The sequence below is a fragment of the Eptesicus fuscus genome, chromosome 4, assembly GCF_027574615.1.
Source record: "Eptesicus fuscus isolate TK198812 chromosome 4, DD_ASM_mEF_20220401, whole genome shotgun sequence".
NCBI classification, from domain to species: domain Eukaryota; kingdom Metazoa; phylum Chordata; class Mammalia; order Chiroptera; family Vespertilionidae; genus Eptesicus; species Eptesicus fuscus.
The window spans coordinates 20,470,542-20,491,175 of record NC_072476.1 but is presented as its reverse complement, the minus strand read 5'-3'; the positions used below and the strand labels follow the sequence as shown (position 1 = coordinate 20,491,175).

General features: G+C 46.2%; 1 protein-coding gene across 1 annotated transcript in view; it reads right to left on the bottom strand.

Moving 5' to 3' along the window:
• Window positions 1–20,634, bottom strand: part of SNX29 (sorting nexin 29) — a 452,780-nt gene that overhangs the window by 206,259 nt on the left and 225,887 nt on the right. The window contains exon 15 of the mRNA XM_054714743.1: window positions 4,259–4,365. Coding sequence (XP_054570718.1) covers window positions 4,259–4,365 — 107 coding nt within the window. The remainder of the gene's footprint in view (window positions 1–4,258; window positions 4,366–20,634) is intronic.

Genomic DNA, 20,634 nt, shown 5'->3' with positions numbered 1-20,634 from the left:
CCTGGCACAGGTCACACGGCCACCCCTGGGCCAGAGGAGGGCAGGGGACTCAGATTCACTCCTTCACCAAGACAGCAAGCAACGGTGGGGAGGGCCTTCCTCCCAAGGAGATCAGAAGGGAGGCAGGAAGGTACGAGGTACCTCCTGTCCACCACAAGTACTGAGCCAGATGCTCTCTACTTAATTCTCACAGCCACCCTGCGAGTTTGTACTACTGGCTACCTTTTACTGATGGGAAAACTGAGGCGTAGGGAGGTCACGTGGCTGCCCAGGAACACGTGGCAATAAGTGACGAACTAAGCTCGGTCTGTCTGATGCAGGGTATCGTGTGCCCTCTAAGCCACCCGGCTGCAGAAGGCGGCAGCAAAGAGATGCAGGATGGCAGGCCAAAGGCTGCCCACATTTTACATTCTTCTTGACGGCTACTGCTGGGAAAGAACAGAAAAATTTCTGGAGATAAGTCTACACCAAAGGAACTGTTCTTTAAAAGGTAAAGAAAATCTTAGAACAGATCTATCCTGGAGTGCCCAATAACTTTTATCTTCAAAACCCACAGTAACAACAAATCCATTTTCTCTGATGCCTAGAGCTACAAGAGGGAGGAGAACTTTACAAAAGAAATTCCAAGTGTCATTACTAACAATCCCAAAGAAAAAGGGAGGGAACATTCTAGAAACTCCAGCTAAGTGCACTAGCTCTGCAGAACTGCTGTTACAGACATGGCGCTAGGACCCCAGGAGGCAGGCATAACTATGTCTGCACCTCACCCTGCTTCCTGAGGATCACAGAGGACACATCTACTTAACCCCTGAGAGCTGGGAGCTCGCTGAAGACAGGCATGGTGTCTGGTTCATCCTTATAACCCAGGACCAGACTTGGGTAACGAAGAGCGAATGCTATTCATAGATGAACCATCAAGGCCTTTGCAGTCAAAGAAAGAACTCCACCTAGGGAGGTAAATGCCATTTGAGGGGCGTCTCCTACGACCTCACACATTTTGTGGCTCCTATCCCAGAAACATCTCCCAGGAAAGAAAGCCACTGCAGGTGGAGAAAGGAAGCTAAAGGCTGGGCACCTGGAAGGCACTAAATAAGTATGTGCTCAATGAGTTGGCAGCATCCATGTCTGTTACTCAATGTCCTCTCCAGGCTCTGCAAACTGAACTTCCCCCTAACACTGAGAGAGAGCCCGAAAAGGTCTGCCCCTCTAAAGAGCCATGTTTCCTCCTATTAGCTACCTAAGCCCTCCCACCAGGATGCTCCGAGCCCTGGTGAGGCCATGGCACAACTCACTTTCAATCTGGGGTTCCAGAGTCACACCTATCACTCTTCAACCATTACTCTGAACAGCTGAATCCATTCAATAAACTGTCACTCCCTTCAATATTTATGGGGCTCCCGCCATATGCAGGAGCTGTGTCAGGCAATGAATATGCAATTAAAAAGATAATGCTCCCAGTCCCCAAGGAGCTCCCAGCTGGTGTTCTATCACAATTTGCTTCAGAAGCAGGTAATTCCAACCATATGAGATCTCCATTCCCTTCTTCTGTAGTAACTAAGGGTGTGAGAGGGGCCCAGCAGTTTCAAAGCTGTTATCTTAGCTGGCTTTCCCCTCGGCTCCTTCCATTCTTTTAACCGTGACGAGCCTTCTCTGCTGTCCAGTCCACCTTTCGTTTCCTCGATGAGCTCACCTTCCGGAGCAGAGCAGGGTTATGAGTCTGGGCTCCGGTGCTGGATGGCCTGGCTGATTTGAATCCAGCTCTGCTTCTGACCAGCTGGAAACTCTGGGGCAAGTTACTTAACGTCTCAAAACGCCATCTGTGAGCAGTATCTTCCTCACAGGATGCAGCAGTCCATCTCTGTAAAAGCCTTAGCATGGTGCTGGAAATAAAAGTGTGCACCCCACAGCTGGCCGCTGGCACTACAGTAGCTGGTTTATAATTAGTGTGTTTATACTAATGTTTCTCCCCTGCCAGATTAACCTACTCCTGCCACTTGTTTCCAAAAGTTAACCATCACAGGGTGTCAAGAACCATCTTTCTACCTACAGTCATTGGCTCCTGACACCCCCCAGCTAATAAATGATGGCTTCGTGTTGACTTTGGGCTCTGAGCTGTCCGGATGTAAGATGCCAGGTCACTGAACATGAATGTGTAGTGTTCAGGGCTTGTGTGCAAATGGGTGAGGTAAATTTTTTTAATATATTTTTTTATTGATTTCAGAGAGGAAGGGAGAGGGAGAGGGAGAGATAGAAACATCAACAATGAGAGAGAATCATTGATTGGCCACCTCCTACAAGCCCCACACTGGGGATCAAGCATGTGCCCTGTCCGAGAATAGAACTGTAACCTCCTAGGTCAACACTCAACCACTGAGCCATGCTGGCCAGGCGAGTAAGATGGTTTTAATGCTTTGAGAGACACCTAGAAAAGAATGTTCAGGAACTCCCTTTTGATTGGGATGAATCTCAAAAGAGTAATTCAAATGTTGGGGTACTTCAAATAGTCATGTTATTTACATTGAAATGTTTCTTCTTCTGAAATGGAAAGAGAAGTACATCAACTTCTCTCCCATACTCTTACATCACTCCACTCCAACACATGTTTACAACCCTTTCTTGGCAAAAGCCAACTCATTAATATAATGACAAGAGAAGCATCACACAAAGCACTGTAAAGAGCTCGATTAATGCTAACAGAGAGGGTCCCGCAAAAGTCTTGCTGCAATGAAATGCTAATATTCACACGTGAAAGATCACTGACAGAACCTCACTTTGCAACCAAAACAAAGAAAAATCCATCTGGAATAGTATATTCCACCGAAGGAACATCTGTGCTTCAGCCTCAACATCTCAGCTCATTAATGATAACCATCAACTCTACTGCTCCCGGGGTTAGGGAGTCACAGAAGCACAGAAATCTCTACACCAAGAATGTCAAACTCGAGGCCCACGGGCCACATGCCTCATTTGTTTGGCCTGTGTTAGCCTTTGAGTTTGACATGCTTGCTCTACACCCACCCACTGCTCCTTCTGCGGGGGAATTCAACATTTCCCTCTCTGGCAGCTAACAAGAGCCATGCAAGTGGGTCTGACAGTAACTGGAAGGTACGACTGTATTCTCAGATGTGTGTACACGTGCAAAAATAAGTGACTTGTAATAAACACCACCATGTGACCACCATATGCCCACACCTCTATATATTTTATATATCAGTTATGCAATCAGAAACTAGCCTCCCAGCTTTCCCACTGAGTATGGGGATAATTAATGGTTTTTGATTTTTAAAAATAAACAACTTTATCATATCAAAGAAGTATCTTTATTCTTCATTTATAAAGGACATTTTTATCAGATATCAACGATCAATATTATCAAATGGCTTTTCAGTACCCATCAAGATCAATATCTGGTTTTTTTCTTTTGATCTATCAATGAGCTGACTTGATGAATGTCCTAACATACTAAGCTATCCTTGAAATCCTGTATAAATCCTACTTTTATATGGATTGTTCCTTTAATGTGTGACTGAATTTGATTGGGTAATATCTTTCTAGAATTTTTATGCATTTGTGTACAAATGAGGTGAGTCTATAGTATTGTTTCTTAGACTACCTTTGTAGGATTTTTATATCAAAATAAAGCACACTTGAACCAAGATACAGTGATACAATCTATGTAGAGATACAGCTATAAATATATATATATATGGCTATAGATCTATAGATTACGCTTTAAGGAAATATAAATAGCAAAGGGCTTTTCGGCAGACTTGAGGGGCTTCCTAGAAACCACCATAAAACCACCCAGGCTTGCTACCTTCCAGAGAAACAGTTGTTTAATTACTTTTGTAACTTTCTTCCACCAGTTTTTTGGTACCCTTCAGGCAATTTGCCTCATCGTCAATCAATTTTGTTATCTTAGAAATGTTATCTTAGAAAATAAAATAGCCCATATTTTCACATCAGCCCAAAGTTGTATGTGACGTTCTCTCCTGTTTTTAATCTTCTCCAAATCCAAGGGTAGCTATGTTTTCTTATTTTTAACATTACATATTTATGTCTTCTCTCTTATTTCCTGGCCAAAAGTACCCAAATTTTCAAGTAAATAATATGTTTCAAAGAACCAGCTCTTACCTTTCTTTATCAAGTGCAGTGCTGTGGCTATTTTGCTAACATCTGTTTAGCAGGCTGGGCCTATTCCTGGGAAGTCCCCAAGGCAGCCAACATCAGCGATAAAGGCACAGACTCCGAGCCTTACCTCGATGAGCTTCCTTTCATAGGAGCTCGCTAGTTCCTCAGCAACTTCTCCCGGCCTCTGCTCGGCAACAGTGACTTCTCCATCGACATTCCAAAGGTTGGGTACCACTTTAGGGAAAGAAAGACATTCCATAAATATTTTAACAGTAATCAAACATTATTCTTCCAGAAAAAAAGTATATATACACACACACACATATATATACATATATACATATACATATATATGTGTGTGTATATATAGGTATATTCTTTTCCAAGTAGCTTCTCCAGAGAGAAATCTTTTTTTAAGAGGAAAAAAGAATCACAATTACTAATTACTTCAACATTGCAACATTTCCACCCAATGGAACAGTGCAATAAAGTGAATGAGAACACATATTTAAAAATGGAAGAACTGTCCTAGAGACAGATGCACATCCCAGGGGGAAACAGACAATGGGCTGGAAGACAGAAAAGCCTATACCTGAATTCTTTACATTGGTCAAATCTCTTTCTTTCCAATAACAAGTTTTCCACTGAGGCTGTGCCTGCCTACAGCCAACTGAACTGGCAGTGGGGGTCAGAGTGCATGTGGAACCAGTAAGAGTTGGCACTGATAAACTGTACTGAGAGTGAAAGCAACGCAGCTTCTGGAAAAACTCTAAACCCAGTGCACAATGGCAATGCATAGACATCTTAGAGCCGTGGTCGGCACACTGCGGCTCGCGAGCCACATGCGGCTCTTTGGCCCCTTGAGTGTGGCTCTTCCACAAAATACCATGGCCTGGGCGAGTCTATTTTGAAGAAGTGGCGTTAGAAGAAGTTTAAGTTAAAAAAATTTGGCTCTCAAAAGAAATTTCAATCATTGTACTGTTGATATTTGGCTCTGTTGACTAATGAGTTTGCCGACCACTATCTTAGAGAGACTGGCTCCCAGGTGAGCATAGGAGCCGGCAGGGTACTGGGGGGAGGGGGGGTGACTTTGAGAGAAGAGGAAAGGACATGGAGGTCAGGTTAAGAAGCTGTGGCTTTAATGAATAGGCACTAAAGGCTATGCATGTGCAGTGATGTTTATAAAACAATGTTTCAGGAAGACTGAATGATGGAGAGGCGGGACTTAGGTCTGTCTTAAGGTAATGTAGGGGGTGGTACATTCTCAGTAAATATTTGATGTATGTGATGACTAGACAGAGGATAGATGGAGGGGTAAGAAGAAAACACCATGCGGCATTAGTCCATGTAAGATACAATAGAAGCTTGAATTAGGGTGCTGGCCTTTGCAGAGGTTGGACACTGAAAGCAGGGAAGACAGTCAAAGGGTTCATGGGAGTAGGAGGGGTTTGACTTAGGCACAGACTAAGTCAAAACAAAGCAATTCAGTAAATGCTCTTGAACACAGCATGCTCCGTGCTCTCTAAACAGCCAACTGAACAGCCTGGATCAACCCGCAGGGCTTTACTGTGTAAAATTTAAAAATTAAAAGAAAATCTTCCATTAAAAAAATTAACACAGCTGACACCAATAGGTATTTCTACTTTTAGGTATGTACCCATATATGTTTACTCTGTAGAGAAGAGTAAATAAATAAAAGCTGGGAATGAGCCAGATAATCGCAATAAAAGTAGAACAAGCACAGGAAAGAGCTGCCCCCGCGGTTAAGAAAAAGACGCAGTGGCGGCAGTAAGAACATGGACCAGCCCAAGTCGGAAACGAGCAACGACTGTGCAGATCCAGCTTCCCGGTGTCTGCGAGGTGAAGCCCCTGGGAGCCCAATGCAGTGTGATGAGGTGGCCATGAGGCAAAAGGAGAACCTAAGGCCAGCCCTGCAGTGACTGGGATCTGAGAGACAAAGGGATGGGTGAAAGGCAGTGGCACCAAGGGAGGGAGACAATGAAAGTGGGCAAAGGCTGGGCAAAAATGGGGGTCACTGAGCCTGAACTGCCTGGTGGCTCCACCCTAGCCCCTCGCTAAGCCTCCACCGGACCACAGCTGGTTAGAGCCCACAGAGGCGCCAAGCCCCTGAGTGACAGTAGGGAGCACACAAGGACGAAGTCCTAAGTGGTTCCCACCTGATGGTGACTACAGCTCCACCCCTACCATAGGGAGTGACCAAACAACAACCTGAAGCCTGAAATAGGTGTTTAAAAAAACTGTAAGGACTTCCAGGTAAAGTTGCCAGACTGACACACTAATTTACATTCACATCTTCTCAGAATCCCACTAAAATACCAATTTAAAAGTCCTTTCTAAAGGCCTCACCCTTAAGGAGAAAGAGAATGAGAGAGGAAACAAGACAATCGAATTTTATTTATTTATTTATTTATTTTTTTATCCCTTGCTAATTTATTTATTTATTTATTTTATTTATTTTTTATTTTTTATTTTTTTATTATTATTTTTTTTAATGAATCTTTATTGTTCAGATTACAATTGTTTCTCCTTTTTCCCCACATATCTCCCCACCACCCAGTTCCTACCCCCCCTCTCTTCCCTTACCTCCCGCTCCCCGCTGTCCTTATCCATAGGTGTATGATTTTTGTCCAGTCTCTTCCCATACTCCCCACACAGACACCCCTTTCCCCCTGAGAATTATCAATCCACTCCCATTCTATGCCTGATTCTATTAAGTTCACCAGTTTATTCTGTTCCTCAGATTTTTAATTCACTTGACTTTTAGATTTACTTGTTGATAGATATGTATTTGTTGTTCATAATTTTTATCTTTCTTCTTCTTTTTCCTCTTTTTAAAGAATACCTTTCAGCATTTCATATAATGCTGGTTTGGTGGTGATGAACTCCTTTAGCTTTTTCTTATCTGTGAAGCTCTTTATCTGCCCTTCAATTCTGAATGATAACTTTGCTGGGTAGAGTAGTCTTGGTTGTAGGTTCCTGCTATTCATCCCTTTGAATATTTCTTGCCACTCCCGTCTGGCCTGCATGGTTTCTGTTGAGAAATTAGCTGATAATCGTATGGGAGCTCCCTTGTAGGTAACTAACTGTTTTTCTCTTGCTGCTTGTAAGATTCTCTCTTTGTCTTTTGCTCTTGGCATTTTAATTATGATGTGTCTTGGTGTGGTCCTCTTTGGATTCCTTTTGTTTGGGGTTCTGTGTGCTTCCTGGACTTGTAAGTCTATTTCTTTCATCAGGTGGGGGAAGTTTTCGTTCATTATTTCTTCAAATAGGTTTTCAGCATCTTGCTCTCTCTCGTCTTCTGGTACCCCCATAATTCTGATGTTGGTTCGCTTGAAGTTGTCCCAGAGGCTTCTTACACTATCTTCAACTTTCTGAATTCTCTTCTCTTCATGCTTCTCTGGAAGAGTGTCCTTGGCCTCTTTGTATTCCAAATCTTTGGGTTGATTCTTGCAATCCTCTAGTCTGCTTTTGGGTCTCTGTATAATATTTTTTATCTCAGTCAGTGTATGTTTAATTTCTAGTTGGTCCTCATTGAATTTATCGGCCTTTTCCATGAAATTCTTGAAAAACCTTATAACCGTGGTTTTGAACTCTATGTCCAGTCGCTTGTTCTCCTCCATTTCTTTGGTTTGTGATCTGTTTCCTTGCCCTCTCATATTCTCTGCTTCCCTGAGTTGGTAGGGTAGCTTTGTGTACTAGGTGTCCTATTGGTTCAACGGGTCAGCCTCCCAGTTACTTGAGGTGGACACTCTTGGTGTACCCTTGTGTACTGTGTGTCCCCCAGCAGGAGCTACAGCAAGGGCTAGTTTTCTCCTCCTTTGCTTGGGCGGTTTTGGAGCAGTCTGACTGGAGCTGCAGTTGGTCGACAATCGAATTTTAGAAGCTAAGAAGCAAGTAGATAACCTGTGAGTAACCTGACGGAGAGGAGAAAATGTCATTCTTAGCTGAGAGTGGGCAACACCAAATACCCTCTGATAAAAACGGAAAAACTCACAAAAGACCGAGCGATTGCTAGCACCAGGCTCTTCTGGGAGTGGGAAGGAGCATGGGGCTCAGAGGAATGTAACCAAAGACTAAGGTTCCCGCTCCGGAAAAGGTAAAACCGTAGGTTTGCACTGAGTTAAAGGCAAAGGTATCTTATGGAAACAGGGATATAAATAAAACACACGGATTTCGAGGTTCTACCACCTTCTTCCCCCCTTCCCCAGCCTCCCATTCCCAGAATAGCTGGCAGCCAACCTATACTTGTAAGCAAGGAAAGAGAAAGTATTTTCCTGTAAATATAACTAACCGGAGGGGAAAGATCTGAGGAGACCAATTTGGGGGAGGGGGGTCTCTCCAGTGAAACTGCAGAGCCAGATCACCCCCCAGGAAATGATGAAAGATTCTAAATCAGCGTTTTAGTCCCCATGCCTGCCTCTGATAGCCAGCCAGAATCACCTTCCACTTGAGACAAGCACCTAAGTTGGAAAGACAGGGACCAGAATAACCAGACAGAGAAAAATAACTCATCGGAAAAAAGACACAATTTAGGGAGAAGTACACTTCAAGAGCAAGCTATCAGTAATATTCCCAGAGAGAGAGAGAGAGAGAGGAGATGGTGTAGTTGAGAAAGAATCCTACCTAATAAAACAGGTAATATGCAAATTGACCGCACCTTCGCTACACCCAAGCCACGCCCACCAGCCCAAGCCACGCCCACCAGCCAATTAGGGCGAGTATGCAAATAAACCCAACCAAGATGGCTACAGCCACAGAGAGCAAGGTTTCCCAGGCAACAGAGGAAGCCAAGCTTTCTGCATGCCCTTGCCAGGCCTAAGCCTCCACTCAAGCTACAAAGTTTCAATTATAGAAGGTAAACAAATTCAAACAGAATGGCGGCAGCCATGGAGCTGGAGAGACCAGGCCAGGGTTGCCCGCGGCAACGGAGAAAGCAAAGCTTTCCGCACACCCTGGCTGGGCCCAGGCCTCCCTTTAAGGCTACAAAGCTTCAATTATAGAAGGTGAATTAACCCAAATAGAAATGGCTGCCGGCCGTGGAGCATGCAGGAGGCTTGGCTCCACTCCGGGCTACAAAGTTTCAATTGTAGAAGGTAAATAAATTCCAGATACCAGGGCCTCCACTTGGGTCGCCAGGGGGCGTGGCCGGCCTGCAAACCACCACAGGCCCCTTGCTCAGGCCACCCCACGCCCCAACGGAACCCCCACCCTGATCCGGGACACCCTTCAGGGCAAACCAGCTGGCCCCCACTCCTGTACCAGGCCTCTATCCTAACTAATAAAAGAGTAATATGCAGATTGACCATCATTCCAACACACAATATGACTTCCCCCATGTGGTCAAAGATCCTGCCCCCATGTGGACACAAGATGGCCACCACAAGATGGCCAGCAGGGGAGGGCAGTTGGGAGGCACACGGCCTGCAAGGGAGGGCAGTTGGATGCGATCAACCCTGCAGGGGAGGGCAGTTAGGGGTGACCGGGCTGGCAGAGGAGGGAAGTTGGGGGCAAACAGGCTGGCAGGGGAGCAGTTAGGCATCAATCAGGCTGGCAGCAGAGTGGTTAGGGGGTGATCAGGCTGGCAGGCAGAAGCGGTTAGGGGCAATCAGGAAGGAAGGCAGGCGAGCAGTTGGGAGCCAGCAGTCCTGGATTGTGAGAGGGATGTCCGACTGCCCGTGGGATCGGGCCTAAACGGGCAGTCGGACATCCCTCGAGGGGGTCCCAGATTGGAGAGGGTACAGGCTGGGCTGAGGGACACCCCCCCTCCGTGCACGAATTTCGTGCACCGGACCTCTAATAATAGATATTTATTTTAAAAGGAGAAAAAAAATTACAGAGAGAGCGAAAAAGCTCTTCTGGAGAGCAAAACCGTGATAGCCAAAGGGAACACTAGATATAAAGACCAGGAGGTAAGAAAACATCCAGAAAATAGAGCCAAAGGGTACAAAACGAAAAACAAGAAATGAAGAGTTACCACATGAGAAGCGTTAAAAAAAATAAAGAAAAAAGCAAGGGTGGGGAGGACATAACACAGAGAGGACAAAAACAAAGATATAATTCCAGAAAAGCCCTGGAACCAGGAGACAGGAGAGCTGAGCTTGGGTAGCTCCAAGGGCGGCCAGCAGGAGGACACGCCGTGCTCTCCCACCTGGTGAAAACTCAGCATGGGGACAAAGAGAGGGCACAGAGCCCAGCGTGAAAGCGGAATTCTGCAGCAGAGGGAAAGGAGAAATGGCACAGGGTTTCTGAACAGCAGGCTGTGGGCTGGAAAGCAATGAGTGACACGTTGCCATCCTCTAGGGAAGGCTTTCTGAGCTAGAAGGATGCACCACGCCAAACCACATGAGAAGCAGGTGAAGACACTTGCAGATACACAACCTCTCAAAAACTTGAAAAGAGAAGAAATCTAGTTACAGGAAAACAGAGATTACAAGAAATAGGCGACCCAACACTAACATGAGTGAGAAAATCATTCGTAACTGCCAAAAAGTAAAAACAGCGTATACAGCCATCACAGGTGACTGATGGATACAGAAAATGGGGGCTAGCCACATGATGGAATAGTATTCAGCCATGAAAAAGAATGAAGTACTAATACATGCTACAACACAAATGAACCTTAAAAACATCATGCTAAGTAAAAGAAGCCAGATAAAAAAAAGCCTCGTATTTCATGATCCCGTTTATACAAAATGTTTAAAAGGAGAAAAATATATTGGCTTCTAGGGATGGGAAGAAGGGATGGGTAATGATTGCTAATGAGTACCATAGGACTTCTTTTGGGGGTGATAAATTGTTTTGAAATTTGAGAGTGATGATGGTTACACAATCTTGTGAATATACCGAAACCCCCTGAATTGAGTACTTGTATGGTATATGAATTGTATCTCAATACAGGGGAGGAGGAGCAGCACAGCCCCTGTGGCAATGGCAGCAGTGAAGTGGGGGGAGCAGGGTCACAGAGCGGCCAGGCTTCCAGCCACAGAGGCCAGAGGACTCCAGCTGTGACAGCTGCCTCAGTGTGAGCATACTGAGGAAATCTACATAACGAAGAGAGCATTTGGAGATGAATTAGTATTAAGTACATAGAACATCAACCAAGTTAAAGTAAAATGATAAGTATTAACTCAAAAGGAATAAAAAGCTGTGCAAAAATAATGATTATGTACCTCACGGCTCAGCTGGATGGCATTTTCAGAGTCATAATAATGTAATCATGGACCAGGGATCGAACCGAAAAGATTATATGTCTGTGCTGGAGGATGTGTGTGTGTGTGTGTTTTGTGGGGGCGGAAAGATCAAAGAAAGCTAATCGTCATCTTCCACAGAGAGAAATCGATAAACAGCACCTACAGTGGAGAAATCAACAAGTGGCAACAGACACGTTATTCAGAGATATCAAGGTAACTACCAAAAGAATTGGTTAAAAGGTTTAAAGCAGTGCCCTGGCGGTGTGACTCAGTGTGAGCATACTGAGTTTCAGCCCACACACTGAAGGGTCGTGGGCTCGATTTCTGGTCAAGGGAATGTACCTGGGTTGCAGGTTCAACCTCAGACCCAAGTGGGGGCCCGTGTGGGAGGCAATCAATTAGTATGTGTCTCTATCACATCGATGTTTTGTTTTCCTCTCCCCACCTCCTTCCACTCTCTCTAAAAAAACAATGGGGAAAAATATCCTCAGGTGAGGATTAACAGACAAAAAAAGTTTATAGCAGTTGCTTGTGGGGAGTGGGAAATGGGGAAAGGTGATGGCTAGAAGCATCAAGTCTTTTACAATAAGTTATGTACAAAAGTTTGATTTGTAACGAGCTAACTAAATTTGGTGTTAAGTAGAAAACAGAATTTGAGAGGAGGCGGCACAAAGAAATGAGATTTACAAAGTTCGTTAAGATAACAGCGGTGCCCTTCAGAGCGCCCCACCATGAAGCGGGATGCAGTCGGTGAGCAGAGCCTGGTGCTAAGGCCCAGCGAAGGAGTAACTGGTGGGTAACACACAGCACAGCCGACTATGCTGCCCACCTGACCTCTGATCCTGCCTGACCCGGGCTTCCTTCCTCCACCACAGGTCTGGTAGGCAGAAAGAGATGGCCATGCGGGATGTCTGCACATGTCTTTGGAAATCAAGCCACTGGCCTCTGCCCTCAGGCTCCAGGCTTCGGTGGGCACATGTAAGAGAAATCCACGATCTTCTGCACGGAAGGAGGCAGGTGCATAGATCAGATTTTTAACCTCACAACTGGGGACAGACCTGGACAGTCAGGAATTTATAGCAAGTCTCTTAGAAACTAGCCAGTAAACCTTCCCCTGCAACTATCTGACTGCCTGCTGCCTTGGTTCACGCTCCTGCAGCTTTAACGAGCACATCAGAAACTTCTATTCCATATATAACATCTATATATATATAAAAGCCAGCGACTGGAACACCAGAATGACCAGAATGACTGGTCACTATGACGCCCACTGCAGCCAATCAGGTGTGGGGATGACTGGCCAACCTCCCACGGCCCCTGACCCCTGATCGGCTCCCCACACCCCAATTGGGGGCGAGGCCCACCGGCCAATCGCCTGCAGCCCCTCCCCCCAGCCAGCCTGGCCCTGATCGGGCCCGGGACAGGCCGGCCAGCCAACCTCCTGCTGTCTCCTCCTCCCAACAAGCCCAGCCCCGATCTGCCCCGATTGGGGCTGGGTCAGCTGGACCTCACCTGTGCACAAATTCATGCACTGGGCCTCTAGTAATGTAATAAAACACTGACCCCAACTATATCATTCTTTGCTCCTCAGTTGGCAGCCTCTAAGATGGCCCCTGGTGAGCACATTTTTATATAAACTCTAACCTTGAGTGTGGGCTGGGCTTATTGACTCACTTCTAATGAATAGAATGTGGAAGAAATGATGGATGTCACTTCTAAGATTAAATTATAAAAAGACTGAGGCTTGGCTTCTATCTTGGGTGCCCTCACTCACTTTGAGGAAAGCCAGCTGCCATCTCATGAGCTGCCACCATATGGAGACCCAGGTGGCAGAGAAATAAGTATCCAGCCACCAGTCAGCAAGAACCTGGGGTCAGCCTCCAGCCAAAGAGCAGAGATGGCTCCTCCCCCAGTCGAGCCCTGAGATTCCACAGCAGCCCTGTGAGACACCATGAGCCGGAGCACGTGGCTAAGCTGTGCCTTGATTCCTTCCTACACAAACTGAAACTTATACATTTGTTGCTTTCAGCTGCTAAATTTTGGGGTAATTTGTTATGCAGCAATGGGTAACTAATACAGTGCCTTCAATTATTCAACAGGGACTTCTTCAGACACTAACTTTGAATGAGACTGAGTTAGACCATAAAATTACAATGATAGTGACATGGCTCCACATGGATGACATCTACACTAATAAAAGAGAAAGATGCAAATTGACCGTACCTTCGTGACGCCCACCAGCCAATCAGGATTGAGTAAGCAAATTAACCCCCCCCCAAAAAAAATTTGTGGGTTAATTTGCATACACAGGCGCTGAGCGGCCGGGGGCAGAACGCAGACATTCCACACCGCCCCAGACGCTCTGGGCCTCAGGGGAGCATGCGAAGGCGGAAAGGCGGCTCCGGGCCAGAGCGAAGGCAGAAGGTGGCTCCAGGCCGGAGCAAAGGCGGTGCCTGCAGCCAGAGGAAGGAAGGCCCATTCTTGCACGAATCTTTGTGCATCGGGCCTCTAGTTTACTCATAAAAAGGAAAACTAAGAGAAAAGCTTGGCCAATACAGCTCGATAGCTTAAGGATTAATATCAGGAAAATGAAGAAAGCCATTTAACCAGCCAATAACTGCTCTACTGGCAAAGTCAATATGGAGCGAGGCACACAAATCCGCTCATCCCATTAGTTTAAGGTGATATAAGTACCACATTGGACCTTTTACATTTTCAAGTAAAGAAGATTTCATCGGCCTGGGGAGCAAGAGGACATTTGGGTGTATAAGGAAGGCAGCACAATAAAAGGCTGAGTAACAGCTCGTCATTTGAGAACCCAAAAGGACAGGATGCATGTGATGCCCCCAATAAGCCAGTCAACCTGGAGAGGATCAATTGTGATTGAATTCTGAAAGTCAAATCTAAACAATGAATACAGATGTTTGCAATGGATTAAACTAAAAGTTTGGTTTTTACAGATGCATGGTTTCTGAGAGTAAGCTGTAAGTTTTAGAAAGACAATTGACTAGCGCAGGAGAAAAGCATAGTTCTACCTATTATGTCAGTAATAGCTCACCCGGAATTCAAGAACACAGGCTTGAAACATTGGTTAGCACTGCAATCTCAATCCTAAGACTTAATCACCACTAATTCCAGTCCATATTTTGAGTGACTTTGACGGTGCTCAGAACTTGATATTCTGTCCTGAATGAGGACAAGAGGCATGCAGCTGCCACATGCAACAAGACAAATAGTCTTTCATCTACATGTTAGGTATTTCAGTTCTGGGTAAGAAACTTAAGTTGTACTGAAAAGGCCAAAGATCTGTCCAAAAGCAAAATGAAGTAGGGGATGTATTTCATGTGCTAACCAAAGTTTGAGGCTTGCATCCATATGCAATGGTCCTCATAATGCCCTGGCCGGTGTGGCTCAGTTGGTTGGGGATCATCCCATGCACCAAATGGTCACTGGTTCAATTCTTGGTCAGGGAAAGGCCCAGGGCACATTCCTAGTAGGGCGCATGCAGGAGGCAGCTGATTGATGTTTCTCTCTCCCTTTCCCTTCCTCTCTAAAATAAATGAAAACATTTTTTAAAATAAATAAAATGACATTGCTTCATCTTATACAGCAATTCAGAGTTTACAAAGCATCTTCAAATGCACCAGCTCACTGGAGCACTGTTACGAACACTGCCTGTTTTGTCTGTGGCTGCTGTCTTGTAGGGATCAGTGTCCCTTGACCCAGGAGGAACCTTTCCACTGGAACCTTAACGTGCCTCCGAGTTCCCATCACAAGGAACCTGGCCTGCTGAACTCAGCCTGGCCATCATAAGCTTCTACCCAAGGTGAATATGTCCACGTTACCTGTCTAACACAGGATGCTCCATTAACCCAACCCATCTGGTTAACATCCACATAACTCGCCGGAAAATCTGCACTTTGTTAACTTGCAAACACTCTGACTAGTCAGTTATCTTCTCCTGTGTTTCCACGATGGCATCATTACAGAAGTTAGACTCCAAGTGGAAAAATCTGGCAGAAACAATAAGCTTTCTCTTTTTAAATCCAAATAGACACTAAAACTGTGTTGGTAGCAGCACAAACACTGACTTTACATCAGAACTGTTTCTCACGTTCTCTGGGTTGTCAGCACCATGAGCAGGTCACTGAAACTCAGAGAACATGACACAGTTGTTCAGCTCCTTGCAGCCGCCATTACAGTTTGGAGGTGTCTGTGATAAGTCATCCGAAATAAGTAGACACTATGCGGGTCTCACTAGCAGGCACAGAGAACACATGGAGTTTTCTGCCTAAATTCTTTTAAGCAAAACTTCAAATACCATGGAGAGCAGCATGGCAAACAGTATGATAAGGTTACTGTTTTGCTTTCCATTTGAACAAGCTTAGCATGACCCCAGATGCAAACAGTGGGAGGTGCTGATGGCGAAAGAGAATAAAGAACCATTTTTAATTCAGAGACAGTTCCCTTGAATATCCTAATGGTCCTGTGACAGCAGGCCAGGCTCGGTGTGGTGGGAAATCTAGGACAGTTTCGGGTTCCAAAGGAGAAAGGCTGCCCCTGGGTGAGATGATAAGGGACCCTATAGGACAGCAGGCACCCACAGCTGTTCCAGCAAAGGGCACAGTCTCCACAATAACAGCAGCCCTCATTTTCCATGGGCCTGGCAAACAAGACAGTGTGTGCTCTGCTCTCAGACAGATACCGGGCCTAAGTCTGCCCACCACTCACCAGGGAGTGACCTTGGGAAAGTCTCTCATTTATTCCCTCAATACCTTGCTGCTGAAGAATCATTACATGCCAGGCACTAGACGCTAGAGATACAGGGGTGGAAAAAGTGAATGCCAGTATGAAGCTTACACTCGAGTAGGGGAACTCAAAATAAAGAACTAACTACTTACCCTGTCAGGCTGTGAGAAGTGCTCAGGGAAGGTGAAAGCATGAGAAAATGATGGCAGAAGAATAATAATTAAATAAAATGTAAGGAAAGGCCGCACTAGAGAGATACCATCTGAGCAGGGACCAGAATGAAGTGGGGACATGAGCCAGGCGAAGCCCTGGAAGAGAGCATTCCTGGGAAATGCAAGTGCCAACGCCCTGAGGTACGCACAGGCCTAATGTGTTCCCAGAACAGCCAGTGTGGCTAAAGGATAACGGATGAGAGAGATGGATAAGAAATGAGACCATAGAGAAAATGGCATGGGTTTTCAGACTATGGTATTTTATTCTGAGCAAAACAGGAAGCCCCTGTAAGTCTGATCAGACATATTTTTTTAAAGATCACTCTACTGGCTGTATGAAGGGGAAAGTGGGAGGCTGGGAGAGGAGGTACAGGGGTGAGGAGGGGAGGCACACAGCTCAGGTCTCCCTGCAAGGAAGGACTTGCCATTCTGTACAAACAGTGCAGGTAGTTGGCAACCTCCAGGTCCAGGGCCCTCCTGGGCCACCCTCGCCAATGAGCACAGAAAGGTCTTTCTGCCCAATGTGGGACCCCGCTAATGGGCAATCTTTGCCCAGATCTCCCCACTGGGCCAGGTGAGCAAAACTGTTGGATTCGCAACAAAGTCTGAGGCTTTCCCTGCCCACAGCCGCATGTCCCCTTCATCTCTCACAGGCACTACCCCCAGGACGCCTCCTGCACTCCTACCTTTGTCTTGGAATCTGCTTCCTAGAGGATCCCACAGACTCAGCTGGTCAGGCCCCTATAGCAGTGTCCAGGCCAGAGGCGATGGTGCTGGCCTGGATCCTGGTGACAGCAATGGTGTGAGAAGGAGTGAAAGAAGGCAAGAAGGGAAAGCCAGTGAGAGAGTTAATAGATTTGACAGGGGTCTGGGTGAAGACAGGAGTCAAGGTAGCACCAAGATTCTTGGCTTCAGGAACCTGGAAGGATGGCACTATCATTCCACGGGCTGGGCAGCCTGGGGAAGGAGCAGGTGTGGTGGGGAAGAGGTGATGACCACGAGGAGTTTGGCTTTTCAGACAAGCTATGTTTGGTACAGCCATCAGTCATCTGAGAAAGATAGCACAAATGCTGGAGCCTGTGAGTCTGGAAGTTAGGACTGGACGTATGGAACCAGGAGTCAACAGCATCCGGAGGAGAGGAACCACAGGACTAGGTGAGATCACCAACCTTTGGAAGCTGAGTTTCCTCCTGTCACAAAATAATAATAATGACAGCCCTCACTCCAAACCCAGGATGGAACACCACTGCCACCTGCCCACTCGGCTCCGGGCTCACCAAACCAGGTGTCACCTGTGTCTTAGCACTGAGCGTGTATGGCTTTGTAGGAAGGGGCAACAGATGAACTCTGGCTGCTACTCAGCTAACATCGACCTCGGGGAAGGGAGTCCCCCAAAGCTGAGACACCTTCATTCAACTTGAGTTCTCAGGAGAAGCCAGGCCATCGTACCTGGGGAATAAGGTGGACAGAACACACAAGAGACTGTGGCATGGAAAAGGGGCAGCAGCTCCCTGCCCGGGTCCCACGCTCCAGCACCACACATCCCTGGGCAGAATGAAGACGCAAGCGAGCTACTGCTCACTGAGCCCTAGGATTCAGACCATGTTATTTAAGGCTCCATGTCGCCACTGCAGGGAGCAGAAAATAGAGGTTTGGACTATTTTTTAACACTGTAAATTTTGGACCCAGTAATACTAGCCCCAGTCTGCCTGACCTCAAAACGCCACTCTTCCCAACTCACCACACTGCCTTCCTTCCGTCTGAAGCCCGCTCCCCAATGTGGCCCCAATGTCCACTTGTGACAGGCTGCCAGGGGCACGAGTGAAGACCCCAAAGGAAAGGCACTTCCTTACATGCATCAAACACACACACACACACACACACACACACACACACACACACACAGACCCTTACAGTTTGGGTTGCCTACGCACAGTATAAGAGCATTATAAATATCAAACTCTCCAGAAAGTGGAAACCTAATTCTTCAAACACTGGATATAAACCCACCCATCTCACAGAGAGATGGTTCTCTGGGTTTTTACCAGAAGGGGCCATGTGGTAGCCAAGCTAAGAAAACGTTACCGAAGGATGTCCTAACAGGTGATATTCACCAACCTGTCCACAGTGCAGACTCACTTGCATCCCTCAAGAACAGGACCAGGAACCCGGGATCGAGAGGGGACTGTTCTTAATAACTGACGAGGACGCAGGTATGAGAAGTGTGGCCGAGACACAGGCATCCTTGTGTCAAACCCTGGCTCTGTCATTAACAGGAGTGAGAACTTAGCACATTACTTTACTTCTCTGACCCTCAGTTTCCTCATCTATAAAATGGGGATGATAGGCCTTCTTGTAAGGATTACACAAGAGGAGAATATAAATTACTTTGTATTCTCACCCCAAGCTTCAAAGATATCATTTTTAAAAGACAAATGCAAAGTGACGGTCCACCTTCTTTTTCAAATCAGAAAGCCTCTTCGTTAGAAGTTTCCGTCTCCTCCGGGTCTTCCAGAGAAACGCGCTCACCTGTTTCGATCCACATCTCTCTTCCAAGACATCATCTAAATATGTCACACACAAGGCAGCTGGGAAGGGCTGCTGCATAAAACCAGAGCGGTCATCACACCCTTCGCCAGGCACGTTTCACCTGCTCCTGTGGCACAGCCTGGCAGAGGCTCTGTGGAAAGTGCTTCCTGAGCAGACCTCTGAGCCTCACTGCACTCGAGAGCCCAGGGAGGGCAGCTTACCGCAACGGGGCGAGGTGGCAAGGACGGTTCCAAATGCTGCTTGTAAAACTGCTCATTCCAAACTGCAGATGTGCTCAGGTTCGACACTGAAATACTACCAGAAATGTGTGTGATGTGGTTCTATTTTGGGGGGAGGCAGTGGGGGAAGGAGGGAGGAAGAAGGACACCATCCAGATGTGTATCTGGAGGTCTGAGCAAGGACAAAGGGCGCTCCCAGCTGTTGGCCTTGGTAACCTGGGTGTGGAGAGCAGCAGATAACAAGCACTGCTTTCATTCTAAACCTTTGGATCATTTTGTTCGAAACAACAAGCATGGGCGACTTTTGCAATTCATTCCTAAAGCAGCAGAGCTACCCACATCAGAGGCAGAAATTGTCATCTGTAAGCCCTGGGTTTATGGGAATCTAAACCCACCTTGGAAATCACTGTACAGACTGCCCATAAGAAGCAGCTCTGGAATTTCAAATGCCCGGGAGAAGGATTTCTTTCAACTGCCTCAATCCTAGGGCTGCGCCATACCACAGGCAGCTGGATGTGGTACGGTTCAAGCAGGAAATGTGTTGGTAGAATGAGAGGGACACCACAGTGCCAAAGGCACAGGAGCCAGACGCAGGTGGACCCGGGCTCAAATCCCAGCTCCACCACCTTCTGCAAGGATTTCTGCTCGATACAGAAGGGATAACTGCAACCTTCTCACAGGACAGAGAATTTGACAAGGAACAGAGAGGCAGTAGCAAAGAACTTCTGCGGAAAGCATGCTCAATCGTGGCAATGGTGGTAGTGGCTGTTGGGGTAACAAATGAAACATAAAATCTCGACCTTGTCTACCTAGACCCGTGGTCGGCAAACTGCGTCTCGCGAGCCACTTGTGGCTCTTTGGCCCTTTGACTGCGGCTCTTCCAGAAAATACCACGGCCTGGGCGAGTCTATTTTGAATAAGTGGCGTTAGAAGAAGTTTAAGTTTAAAAAATTTGGCTCTCAAAAGAAATTTCAATCATTGTACTGTTGATATTTGGCTCTGTTGACTAATGAGTTTGCTGAGCACTGACCTAGACGATAAGGACCTTAAAGTCAAAGGCTCCCTCTTATTTCTCTGAACCCACAAAATGTTCAGAATCAAAAAGGGCACAAATTAGATTCTCCGTACTTCCTGACTGATCAATACCTCTTTGAGTCTGAAATGGATCAACTTATTGAGAACACTGGTCAATAAAGACGTGCCGTCTCACTGGAGAGGCCATCTAACTGACAGGGCATGGCTAGCAGGGCTCAAGGGCCTTGTTATGTTTTCCTTCATTTCTTTAACAAGAAATAAAAGTAATACATGCTCACTGCAGAAAGGACAAATCCATTTTTATATTTTTACTAGTCTCCCGTACACAGATTCGTGCACATTGAAAGGAAATTAATTAGAAGAAATATTGTAATATCGCTATTCACTCCTTCTCTATAATAGAAGTGTCAACCAAATTCACAAAGGACAATGACAGATTAAAACACACGCATGCAATTGGCGCCAACAAGAGCTTTATATGTATCGTGCATGCATGAGTCAACTTAGCCTTTTATAGATATAGAATAA